General features: G+C 41.8%; 1 protein-coding gene across 1 annotated transcript in view; it reads right to left on the bottom strand.

The window, feature by feature from the left end:
* CADPS (Ca++-dependent secretion activator) overlaps positions 1–13,006 on the bottom strand; it is a 439,169-nt gene that overhangs the window by 164,995 nt on the left and 261,168 nt on the right. Inside the window, exon 9 of the mRNA XM_010851925.1 lies at positions 3,567–3,633. Coding sequence (XP_010850227.1) covers positions 3,567–3,633 — 67 coding nt within the window. The remainder of the gene's footprint in view (positions 1–3,566; positions 3,634–13,006) is intronic.

Here is a 13,006-nt window from a genome sequence, read left to right as displayed (position 1 = left end):
GTTGGCACTGGGGTTGTTTTGAAGTGCTTAAGTTTTTGTTTATCATTTTCATAGACTGCCTGCAAGTGTGATAGTCTAAACAGCAGAGATGAAAAAATGAGCAGAATCCAAAAGTGACGCAGTATTTTCCAGGCAGGCCACTAAAACTGCTTTGAGATACTGTTGTAGTGGACAGGACAAAAGTGTCAACAAAACCTGAGCTCTCCTCCTGGCTCCCCCATTACCTTGGTGATGGCAAGGCTGTCGTATCACCTCCGTGAGCCACAGAAGGTGTTAGGGGAGGCATTGGGTTTCGATTGAAACAGAAGGTTTAGTTTGAGGGATCCCTGTACCCAATGTACCACAAGGGCTCTTTAAAGTGAATGAGAATCACATGTACATGAAACATCTCACACAATCCTTGTAGGAAAGATGCTGAGTGTTAGGCGGGCCTCCAATGTCCTTTCATGATTTTCAGAAGTGAGCTCAGAGCCTGCTTTGTAGCTACTGGGTGATTCTTAACTTCTTCTGGTAGAAGGCTTGGTGCGAATGCCCTAAAACGCCTGTGTTCCAGTCGCACTGCTTGTAACAATCATTCTCTTCTTGTGGGTTCAGTACATACTGTATAGACATAGCTTCATTAGCATTTTCAGCACGATTACTTTTTTTCTCTGGAGAATGAAATCTCTCCCGAAGTAAGAGATCAGCCACGTCTCCTAAGCACTCTGTCATTTCAAAGATTCTCAGAGGAAAGTCTCGTGTCCAGTAACCGGCTGCCACAGTGGGAGACGAGACTTTGTATCCCATGACGAGGCCACTCGTCCCAGTTTCTCTGAGAAGGTGTCGCCAGCCACTCTCCGGGCCGTATGACCTTTCCTTTCTCAGAACCACCTGAAGCACTGCCTGGGCTCTCTCTCTCTCCTCCTTTTCCTTCGTTCTTCCACCAAACACTTCCTGAATAAGCATGCCAGATACTGAGCAGGACAGGGTATGTGTTGGAGCTGAGGGGAGGGAAGGACAGCTAGGACACTGTCTATGCGGGAGGCCAGACTCACAAGTGAGTCTAGGGGGGCTGCTCTGCCCAGTGGGAGGCACAGAAGGGGAGAATCACCCATAATCCAGCACTACTTCTTTTGATGTCTGTTTCTCTCAACCTATATGCTCTCTTTAGAGTCGGTATCACCTGTATGCGTCTGCTCAGCATTCACTTCTGTGTCTGGTAATGGTACCCTGATTTTGCACTGGAGACAGCTCAGTGCCACTGTGAGTCAAAGTGCCATGGCCTGCCCTGTGAAAAGTTGGGTGTGTGACACAAACTGGACTGACCCAGCTCCCTGTCTCAAATTTGACCCTTGAGTGGAAATGCAAGGATAGAAAACGGTCAGAGCTGATTCTGTCCTCCAGCCACATCAATGACACTGGCCATGGTTCCTACTGCCTGGATTTCTGAAACTCCTCTGGGAAGTAGCTTTTGCAACAATCGTATCAACTACCACAAAAGCCTTCCAAAATACATTTTTAAAAATCATAACTGCCTTGCATTTGTTTCTGCTGTCTGCTTATGAGGAACTCTAAGAGATACTCTTTTGGAAGTAGGGACTAGGTCTCCAGGTTCTTCTCTATGATCTATCAATGTGCCCTAATCAAAATAGGTACTGGATAAATGTTGGTTAGCTGATATTCCAAGGAAATGTACTGAAGGATTAAATGTCTTCTATCACTTAGACGTGGCTCATTTGAAAGGGTGGGAAAAATTCCAAAGTTTTCCTTTGGTTAATTTATTTTGAGGTTTTGTTGTACCCTAGAGCAATCATGAAAGCAAAGATCAGGTCTTGCTTACAGCTAGAGAGATGAAGTCTGCCTTAGAGGCTCAGCAGAGGCTTGAGTAGATCCACAGAAGGTCTAGCCTTAGAAGCTCAGGGTTGGTAGAACTTTCAGGGCCATTTAGACTAAGGCGCAGCTGCTTTACTGTGAGGTTTCGGAATTGGTAGAGCCCAAAATACTAGTCAAGGCTCTTTGCAACCTCAAGGACCGTAGTCCGCCAGGATTCTCTGTCCATGGAATTCTCCAGGCCAGAATTCTAGAGTGGGTAGCCGTTCCCTTCTCCAGGGGATCTTTTCCAACCCAGGAATTGAACCAGGGTCTCCTGCACTGCAGGCGATTCTTTACCAGCTGAGCTACCAGGGAGGCCCCATAGCCAACAGAGTAACCCAAAACCACCTTTAGTCACTTAAATTTAAATTACAAGTTGACTCACTTTATGACATGTTTCAAAGTACAGCATAAATTAATTTTGGCAAAATGAATTATAGTTTACATGCTCTGGTGAAACTTACAAATTAAAAAGCGGTAATGGCAAATTCCTTTATAAACTGAAAAATCTGGATGCAAAAAGCAAACAAACCAAAAAAAAAAAAAAAAAAGAGAGAGAGAGAGATTTTTCAAGGGTACATATTACTATTCTGGAATTATGTTTTTCTTAAGGAAGCACAGAAGAGAGCAATGATATCATTTATATATTTCTAGTGTATTATTAGTATCAATATCTGTACCTACACCTGCATCTATATATACAGAGATGTTCCTGGCTGCACAGTTAGTAACAGTCCTAACTGGAGAGGCCCAAAGGACATCAAAAATGAAAACTCCACAGGTATTAGAATCTGAGTGATACACACATTCGTGAAACAGTGTCTACAATGATTTGTGTTCAAAAACAAACAAACAAAAAAAACATGTTAATAAACAACATGAAGAGTTCGGTTATTTTTTTTTTTTTTAATCTACGTGGAAAGATATGTTTAGAAAGGTAATCTTAATTACTGGGGATCTGGAAGCCTCAGAAATCAGTGAGACTGGAATGTTTTTCCACAGATAACTCACAATCAAACAAATGAAACAAAGAAAAAGATGTAAAAAGTCCAACTAAATTCTGGCTTTTCTCATAATGACTATCTTCATGCTTTTAGAAACAGCAGATTCTTGTAAAACAGTGTTAATGTCCCTGTTGCCATAATCAGGCACATGCTTGCTCTCTCCCTGGGCCCTGGTGAGGGTTTACTGTTACCACCTTTCATATATATTTCTGTATTGTTAGAATTAAAAAGTAATTAGCATGTATTAATGTTTAGAATTTTAAAGCGATGTAAAAGTAGGAAAACGAGCCATCTAGGTACTGGAAATGTTCTGTATCCCTCTGAATGGTGACTGCATGGATATATAATAAATAGAAGCTCATTGAGTTAAACACTTGAGCTTTGTGCACTTAAGGTAAATTATATAAAAAACATTAAAGTGCTTAGTCGCTCAGTCATGTCCGACTCTTTGCAGCCCCATGAACTACAGCCAGGACCAGGCTTCTCTGTCCATGGGGATTCTCCAGGCAAGAATACTGGAGTGGAGTGGAGTGGAGTTGCAATCCTTCCTCCAGGGGATTTTCCCAACCTGGGGATTGAACCCAGGTCTCCAACACTGCAGGTGGAATCTTTACTGTCTGAGCCACCAGGGAACCCTCAAAACATTAATGGATCCTATCAAGTGTTTAAAAATAATGGCTCTTAAGTTTGATATTAGAGTTGAAGAGTTACCTGCACTAAGACAAAGAATCTCTTCTTCCATCTCTTCCAGACATTCTTACCGATGGCCCATAAATACCTAGAGAAAAGAAAAAGACCAGAGGTGCATTAAGCTTGAGCAAGCGCACTGTTTAATTTGCTTTACCATGAGCTGGGTGCTCATGGACAAGCAAATCCACAGGACGCAGAAACAGAAAGCAGATTCTGGGGTGTGGTTGAGGATAAGGAACAGGAGGCAGGATTTACTTCCACTTATAGAAAGCACTGTGGCCCATCAATCAGACTTGACTTAAATTCCTTGGCGGATTCCAGAAAGCACCTTGGAAAATGTTACACTGCACCTTAATTTGTTTATGTGCTAAAAGTCTTGTAGGTAGGGAAACTCCCGCTGCTGCATAAGAGAGAAAAGAACAGTGCTAAATATCACAACTCCAACTCTTGCACCTCTTCTCAAGTCTTACTCGGGAAAAACTTCCCTTGTTTGCTTTTGCTGTGATTCTGGCAAATGAAGGTACGATACAGAAAGGAAGTTTCAAGCTGACGTAGCAAGTCCTCCCTAAACCTCTCCCTCCTCCCCCAAATGCGCGTCTGTTGATGGAAATCATTCTTCATACAGGAAAAAAAAAATTAAGGAAGTTTAAGAATTACAAAGGCACACTTCAAAGATTCTATTATCAGTGTAACTGACTGTTACTGATTCATGAATTATCCCCCACCCCCAGCCTTGTGGACTGATACATGTTGAATTGGCACTGATTAAGGAAGTGAGGCTGGTGCTTTTCAGGCTCTGTTGGATCAGGTGAAGAGAGACCTGGTCATACTCAAATGCATTCAAATCCTCGAGTTCCCAAACTAGCTTTACCTGCTATCAAAAACCAACTGGCCTACTTCCAAGTTCCCACTTCACGTGCGATCAGACAGAATTTCCGCTTTGGAACGTAATGAAGAATGCACCTAATGAAAACGTAGACTGTTTGACAAATGTCAGGGGCTTCTGGGAGTGGCTGGTGGCCAAAGCACTCAGACCTTCAGCCACAGACCAGAGTCATCCATGCACCTTCCTCAGTCACAAGTATAGCTGATTTTTACCTCCTGCAAAGTTCCTCACTCTGCCCACACCTCCCCTCTTTCAGTCCCAGCCCACATTTGAGGGCCATGGTTAACCATAGACCAGAATGATTTGCATCCTCCTTCTGGCCTCAGGACGGATCCTACCATCTGCACATTCTAGCATGGATTTCCCTGGGGAAACACTTTCACTGAGTCTCCCCTGTAGACATGAGGGGGGTCCCCAACTTCGGCCACTCACACTGCACTTCCATGATTTATTCCAAATCAGTCCATCTATCATATAATTTACTTGCCTTTTTTTTTTCTTCAACTTGACTTATTTAACATGAATAAGTTTATTTTGAAAGGAATTGTCATATCATGTTTATACTGATATACGAATTTTATGTTATACTGCATAATACACATTAAAATATGTAACTCTTGAACTATATGCTTATCTGTGTATCATAAACAGTGTTGTGTAGCATCAGTGGTAATGGGTCAACTAGATCAGGAATACACTCCATCTAAATAAGAATGGGCAACTATGAGAGCGTTTCAAGCAGGGGGGAGTGAGACGCTTACATTTGTAATTAAGATGATCCCAGCAGCTGCTGGGTGCTTAAGGCACTGTGGATTGAAAGGGCAAGAGGGAAGGCAGGGAAATCACTGAGGAGAGGTTTACAGGGGTGCAGACCAGAGGATGGTGGCTGAGGCTGTGGAAAAGGCTGGCTGGCTGCTAAGTTTATCAGCTCTGAGGCCAACACGCTCAGCTCTGGCTATGTGAATCGCCTAGCTGCCTTGGACAGTGCTCTTAACCTTCTTGAAATATATTAATGTATCCATGGAAGAAATGGACCTTAAAAGGAAGCCTCAGCCAGGTCTAAGGAGAGAGTGGCTTATTGGTTTCTACTGATTAAGAGTATACTCTTCCAGTTCTAGTTTTTCTGCTTAATCCAAGGTGTTGGACAAGATACTTACCACTTGGTACTCTGGAAAAGCATGGCCAGAAACAGCTCTCTCTTGCAGGGTTGTTGTGGGGATTAAATGAGATGATGCTTGTGAAGTATAAGTACAAAGTATGGCAAGAAGTAGATGCACAATGAATGTCAGTCTAATTATAAAACATACATAAGCATATCATTACTAACAGTTATTAACAGCTACATATGTGGTAAGTTCTGTCCTTGCACATATGTACACAGGGAAATAGATGAAAGATCAAATAAAGACAATGGGCAAAGGTTTTTGTGTTTTTAGTAATGACTGGTAAGACTGTAACAGTCTCATACTTTTCTAGCAGCTACTACCCATTTTTTCTTTCTTCTTGACCTAAATCTGTATAAAGAGATTCACAAAAAACAAACACAGCTACTATATCTAAAGAGCTATAGTTCTTTTAAGATTTTTTTTTTTTTTTGGTGTGGACCATTTTTAAAGTCTTTATTGAATCTGTTACAATACTGCTTCTGTTTTATGTTTTGGCTTTTTTGGCCACAAGGCATGTGGGATCTTAGTTCCTGACCAGAAATTAAACCACACCCCCTGCATCGGAAGGCAAAGTCTTAACTACTGGACTGCCAGGAAGCCCCATAAAGTGCAGTTTTAACTGAGGAGAACGCAAGTAGGAAAACGAGTTCACCTGAAGTTGCAGAATGGAATTCATAAGGAATCATTAGTTTTTCTCCTTCATAACAGAAATACTAGCTACTGCTTAGTGAAGTCTTACTAATCTTCTGTGCTGTGCTCAGTACTTTACATGAATTGATTATACCCACTTGGAGGAGTTAAGAGCTTGAATCTGGAGCCATATTGCCTAGGCTCCGGAGTGACCTTCGGCAAGTTACTAAACATCTCTGCCTCAGTTTTCTCCTCTGTACAATGGGGATAATAATAATAGTACCTACTTCAAGCACTGTTGTAAGGATTCAAGTAGCTAATGAAGTAGAAAGTGCTTAGAACAATATCTGGCACAAAGTAAGAACTTACTACTCACTGTGTCACTATGTCACACTCCTATTGTCACAGCTAAGGGAAATGGAGTTCAGAAAGCTCAAGTAACTTCCCTAGGGCTTCCAGCTGGTGAGTGATATCACCAGAATTTACACCTGGAACAGTGCTCTGGACTGCCCTTTCAGCATGTGATTCTTCCTCTTGTGAATCACAAACTTTGGCTTTTTTATTGAACTAAGAACATGAACGGCTATTCCAATCAGAGAAGACTTGTGGTTAAAAGCTACTGAACAGGAAAGCTGAGTGAGATCAGAGAAAAATTAATCCTCCTTTAGAAAGTATCATTTGGTTTGCCTGAAAGAAGGGTTTTCCATCTGAGGTTTTCCTCAGAATTTATTGCTAATCTGGCACATAACAGAAGATGTCAAAACTGAGAAAAATTGAGGGCTACAAGGTACTGTTTCTGTCTAGCCAGCTCCAGCTCTGTATTTTCTTAGGTTGGAACATGCTCCTTAAGCAGAATGGAATGCACCTGGAGCAGATGGAATTCTTTCACTGTAGATATACAGGTGGTTTCCCCCCGCTCCCCACCTCGCACTCCAGCTCCTCATTCCACAGACAGACCTGTGTGGGCAGTGGCCTTCAGCCGTCTCTTCAAGCCATCCAGATATGTAGAAATCTGGATTTGGGAACAGACATATCAATATTATAGCACTGTGAGCCTAAGCTAAGCTGAGGGTTACATCTTAAACTCAAGGTGGAAGTACTGAGGTGGGAATTAGCCTGCCATTAGCTATCTTTTGGCTTAGCTACCCCATGCCTCAGTTTACTCAGCTGTCAAATGGGGCTGGCACAGCATCTACCTACCTCATTTGGTTGTTGTGAGGAGTGATGAAGATGACTTACATAGTAACTGGCACATAGTAAGTGCTCAGTAATGTTAGGCATTACGGATGTTTGTTGTTATTATTAGTAGTAGTAAAAAATAGTCCTAGTAGAAAGAATTATTGAGTTGGCCAGAAAGTTTGGGTTTTTCATATGATGTCACAGATAATCCCAAACAAACTTTTTGGTCAACCCAATATAGGCAATTACCAACTCTGTAAAGGACTCATCATTGGATTCTCTATTTCAATTGTGTTCAGCTTCTGGCACACAACTACTGGGAAATAAAGCAAGGTTCACATATTTGGGTTTGAGGCTCCAGGCAAAACTCTGCATCATGCTTCTAACATACCCTTGCTTGTAACATTTTCTTAAAATCCATGCCTGTGAGACACTGACATGCCTGCCATTCACTGGTGGCATTTTAGCTCTATGAGAGTCCGGAGTGAACTACAAAGGACTACAAAGGGAGGAGAAAGATCCACTTGGGTTCAGTTCAACTTTGGGTCCAGGAAATCGTGAGCAAACGCATGGAGGAGTCCCTGGTGCCAGCATCCCTCTGCTCCGGGACCACCTAGCAGAGGAGCACCCAGGGTACCCATGTAGGAGTCCCTGGTGCCAGCATCCGTCTGCTCTGGGACCACCTAGCAGAGGAGCACCCAGGGTACGCATGGAGGAGTCCCTGGTGCCAGTATCCCTCTGCTTTGGGACTACCTAGCAGAGGAGCACCCAGGGTACGCATGGAGGAGTCCCCGGTGCCAGCATCCCTCTGCTCCGGGACCACCTAGCAGAGGAGCACCCAGGGTGAGGCTTGCATAGTTGTCATTTGTGTAAAAACAAAACCACGGGGCAGTCTTCCAAGCAGAGTCTGTGAATGTACCAGCTCTTATTAAGTACTGTCTGTGTTTAGTACTAGGTGAGCACACGGACAGTGTTCAATGGCTATTCGTGGGGAAATGTTGATGTGTATCTTCGGGTGTCTCCTCGGGTGCCTAGGGATGAGCCTCTAGCGCAGGGAGAAGAGTACATGGCCCTCCACGACATCTGCCAGAATCACTTTCCCCTTACAAAGGGGTAGAGGTGGCTAAGAGAGACCTGGAACCAGGGAGGCGGAGGTTTCATTGTAGGGGGACCGTGGAACCAGAAGTCACGGAGGAGCCTAGAAATGAATGACGTGCCACCTGGGTTGAAGTGGAGAGTGAGCCTCAGTCCTCAGCATGTAGGAGGCTGTAACAGCTCTCCTCTGTGTCCCTCTACTCCTGTGTCACCATGGTGCCTGGACCATCACAATATAATAAGGCGGAGATCCCTTTTTGTTGTTGTTGCTGGAAATTTTTCATGAGACTTTTTCCTAAGAAGACCAATCACAAGAGGACAAAAGCCATTATTACTACTAGGATGCTTCCCTTCATTCATTGAGGAATGAGAGAGATTACCAAGTGCTAAGGCTCCAGGTGCTTCCATCTTCCTGCAGCATCTCAGCAGGAAGAGGCATGCACTGAGAAAAGGTGCAAAGTATAGATGAAAGCAAATGACATGGACGATGACAACAGCCACCACTACCAACTCTTCTGTAGCTGTGGCCGTAGCTCTTCCCATGTTTCAGATCCTGCCCTACATGCTTTACATTTATCAACTCATTTAATCCTCTAGGACAAATATTATCATTCCCTCCATCTTATGCTGAGCAAAATGAGGTTCAGAGAGGAGTACATTCTAGTCACTTGGGATTTATATAAATTGGCATTTATATAAAGCAATACAATGAAGAAGATAAAATGGAATCAAAGTATTCAACTAGTTCAAAAGAAGGTAGGAAAAAAAGGGAATAAATATCAGTTGGGATATACAGAAAACAAACATCAAGATGACAGATACCAATTTACTTTAAACTTAACCTTAGCAATAACCACATTAAACAGAAACAGGCTGAATATCCCAATTAAAAGGATATCTAATGCCCAATGGCAGAGATCTTCAGGTTGGATTTAAAAAGGCAGACCTAACTCTATGATCCCTGCAAGAAATACACTTTAAATCTAAAGACACAAATAGGCAAGAAAATAAAAGGATGCAAAAGGATTTATGATGCCAACATTAGTTTTTAAAAAATCTGGAGTGTTTATATTTATTACTGTCATGCCAAATAAATTTCAGGGCCAAATATTACCAGAGATAAAGATCAATTTATAGTGATAAAAGGGTCAATTTATCAAGGAGACATGGTCATTTTAAATGTCGATGCTTCTAATAACAGAGCTTCAAAATGTATGACGCAAAGATGGACGGCTTCAAAACACATGCTGTAAAAATGGACAGCACTCTCAGGTAGAAAGAAAGAAAGCCACAATTATAGTCAGACTTCAATGATTTACAGAAAATCAGTAAGAATTTAGATGATTTAAACAACATTATCAGCTAACTTGATTTAATTGATCTAATTATAGAAAATAAGCCCATGGGAAATAAAGTGGAATCCCAAATATATTCAAGTAGGTCATTTTAGGTAGTACTGACTGAGAGACTAGGTCAAAATGAGTGGTGCCTTGAAGACTGATGGGACAGGAAGAAGAATGTGATCGTTTTGAAGCACAAGAAGTCTAGAGCAATGAATGGCACAGCTGAAAAGATGGAAGAGGAGAGGGGATTTTAAGAAACATGGCTGACAATTCTGTCAGTCATTTTGAAAGATGTTTTTGTTGGGTATATAGATCTGAGAACATTAAAGGTGTTGCTCCTCTGTCTTCCCACTTGTAATGCTTCTTTTTTTAAGCATTTTGAAAACTACATTTATTTATTTATTTTGGCTGCACTAGGTCTGAGTTGCAGCATGTGGGATCTAGTTCCCCGGCCAGGAATCAAACCTGGGCCCCTTGCAAGGGGAGCATGGAGTCTTAGCCACTGGGCCACCAGGGAAGGCCCTCACTTATAACGTTTCTAACAAGCACTGTTTTGTTCTTTTTAAAATTTATTTATTTTTTAATTGAAGGATAACTGCTTTACGTAATTTTGTTGTTTTCTGTCAAATATCAACATGAATCAGTGGTAGGTATACATATATCCCCTCCTTCCTCCCATCTCCCTCCCTCAGAGCCCCTGTTTGGGTTTCCTGAGACATACAGCAAATTCCCATTGGCTATCTATTTTACATATGGTAATGTAAGTTTCCATGTTACTCTCTCCGTACATCTCACCCTCTCCTCCCCTCTACAGTTTTGTTCTTGTGTGTGCAACATTTTGTTGTCCTCTGGCTGCTTTTATGATTTGCTCTTTATCACTGGTTATTAACATTATACTTACACTGTGTTTTTCTACAGGTTTTTTTCCCATGTTTCTTAAACATGTGTTTGTTGAACTTTTTGGATTTAAGTTTTACAGTTTTTATTAAATTTAAAAAATCAGCCCAAAAAACCCAGAAGCATTGCTATAAATTACTTCTGCTTGAGTGGACTGTGGTTCACTGAATGAATTCCCAGTGGAGCCATGGGAAGCTTTGTATTTTATTTATGTTTCAGGTCTTCCATCAAGTTGATTTCTTTCATTTCAAATGGAAAGAAATAACACAATTCTAGACCTGGCTCTGATGCTTACTCTGCCCTGGGCAAGTGAGCTCACCACTATAAACCTCAGTTTTCCTATTTGTAAAGTGGACATTCATTCGTCCATATTCATTTATACAGCAACAAATTTACTGAACTTTTAGTACAGTCAGGCACTGTACTAGCTTCTTTGAACAAAGACAACAAATGCCTCCGTTGATAAGGAACTCAAAGTACAGTAGGGAAGACAGATAACAAAATAGTAAATGAAGAAATAGCTGGTATGTGAGATGACTGTAAGTGCTCTGGTGAAACAAAGAATGGTGAGAGAGAGAAAAAGGTAGAGAGAGGACAGAAGGGCCAGGAAAGGCATCTGATAAGGTGCAGAGAGGTGCAGCAATCAAGGTGAGCCATGGGATATCTGGGTGGGGGAGAAGGGACTTCCAAGGCAGAGGAAACAGTGGCGACAAGGGCTCTGAGATGGGGGTACACGTGAAGTCCTTGGTGAAGAGCAAGGGGGCCTGTGAGGCTGGAGCCATGATACAGGCAGTGGAGTCCTTATCAGGTAGGGCCTTGGAGCCATGGGAACAACATTGACCTTTATTCTAAATGAGCTTGGGGAATCACTGGAGATTTTCCAGCATTCAAGTGGTAGGATCTGACTTGCATTTTTCCAAAAACATTACACTGGCTTCAGATTGGGAAACAGCTGACAGGAAGCAAGGGCAGCAGCCAGGGAACTGCTTACGGGGCAAGTGCAGCAAGTGAGGGGTGCAGTGGTGGTGATGAGAGGCTAACTCTACATTTACCTTAGGGGGGAATGAAGAGGGCTTAATGACGGGTGAGATGAAGGGTGGGAGACAGAAACCTGTCACAGATGACTCCAAGGGTCTTGGTCTGAGCAGCTGAGTGAAGGGAAAGACTATTTATTAAGATGGAGGGATAATGATACCTAACTCTTGGGAGGCTGTTTCAGGGGTAAAATGAGATAATGCAAATGCATGCAATTCCAGAACCTGAAAGCATCAAATGGATACAAAAGATGAAAAATTAGAAAGTCATTGAAGAGATGCTCATTCTTAAACATCCCCAATACTCATACCTTAAAGCCAAAGACCAGTGTTGATTTTCTCGCTGACAATTTCCCATTTAATAAAGAAAGCTATTCAAATGGCCCAGTGGCTCATTCCAGGAACCATAGTCCACACACAAAAAAGAGTCAATCATAGTAATTCTAATGTTTCCTTTAGAATTTTAACAAACATTGAAGAAGATACAATTTATTGGGTTGGCCAAAAAGTCCGTTCAGTTTTAAGTATAATTTAAAAACCTATTTTCCATTTTCACCAAGAACTTCATTGAACAATGTATTCACTAATCAAACAAACTTTTTCACCAACCCAATATAATCTCAGCTGTAATTCTTAAAAATTCCTTTCTCTCATTCTCTAAGCTGTGACACTATTCTGATATTTCTATCCTCCTTCCCCATATAATAGGGCTTCATAAAGCTATTTTAAGTTCAAATGCAAAAAAATATATAGTTGAGAACATTTTTATTTTCCTCACATCATCCCTTGAGTAGCTAAGGTCATTCTGATTTTAAGGTGCAGTGGGTCAGACCATGTTTTAAGGCCACCACCATTCACTTTTCAGAGCAGCCTTATGCCCTTCTGATGTATTTCCTGGCAGAGGTAGTTTTTAAATGGCAGCTTAGTAAACTGAAATAGCTGTGGAGCCCATCAGAAGTGAGTTACAGACTTCTCCTGTCATCCATAAGCTCAAGATGGCCTGAAACATGTTAATAATTCTATAAATGCATCAAGAGAAAAATTACTTAACCCAGATTGGTTAGAGAAACGAAGAGAGTGTAAGAAACAGGAATTTGTCTGATGAGGAAAGGGATATGTGTGTCAAGTGTTTGCAGTGGGGATGAAAGAACAGAGTGTTTATAAAATTCCTAGTTCAGAGCTTCAAAGGGGCCTAGAAAGTGGGGTGAGCTACTGATCTTTTTAAGGAAGT

This window comes from Bison bison, unplaced genomic scaffold, assembly GCF_000754665.1.
Source record: "Bison bison bison isolate TAMUID 2011002044 unplaced genomic scaffold, Bison_UMD1.0 scf7180017864304, whole genome shotgun sequence".
Taxonomy (NCBI): Eukaryota; Metazoa; Chordata; class Mammalia; order Artiodactyla; family Bovidae; genus Bison; species Bison bison.
This window is presented reverse-complemented; position numbering and strand designations above follow the sequence as displayed.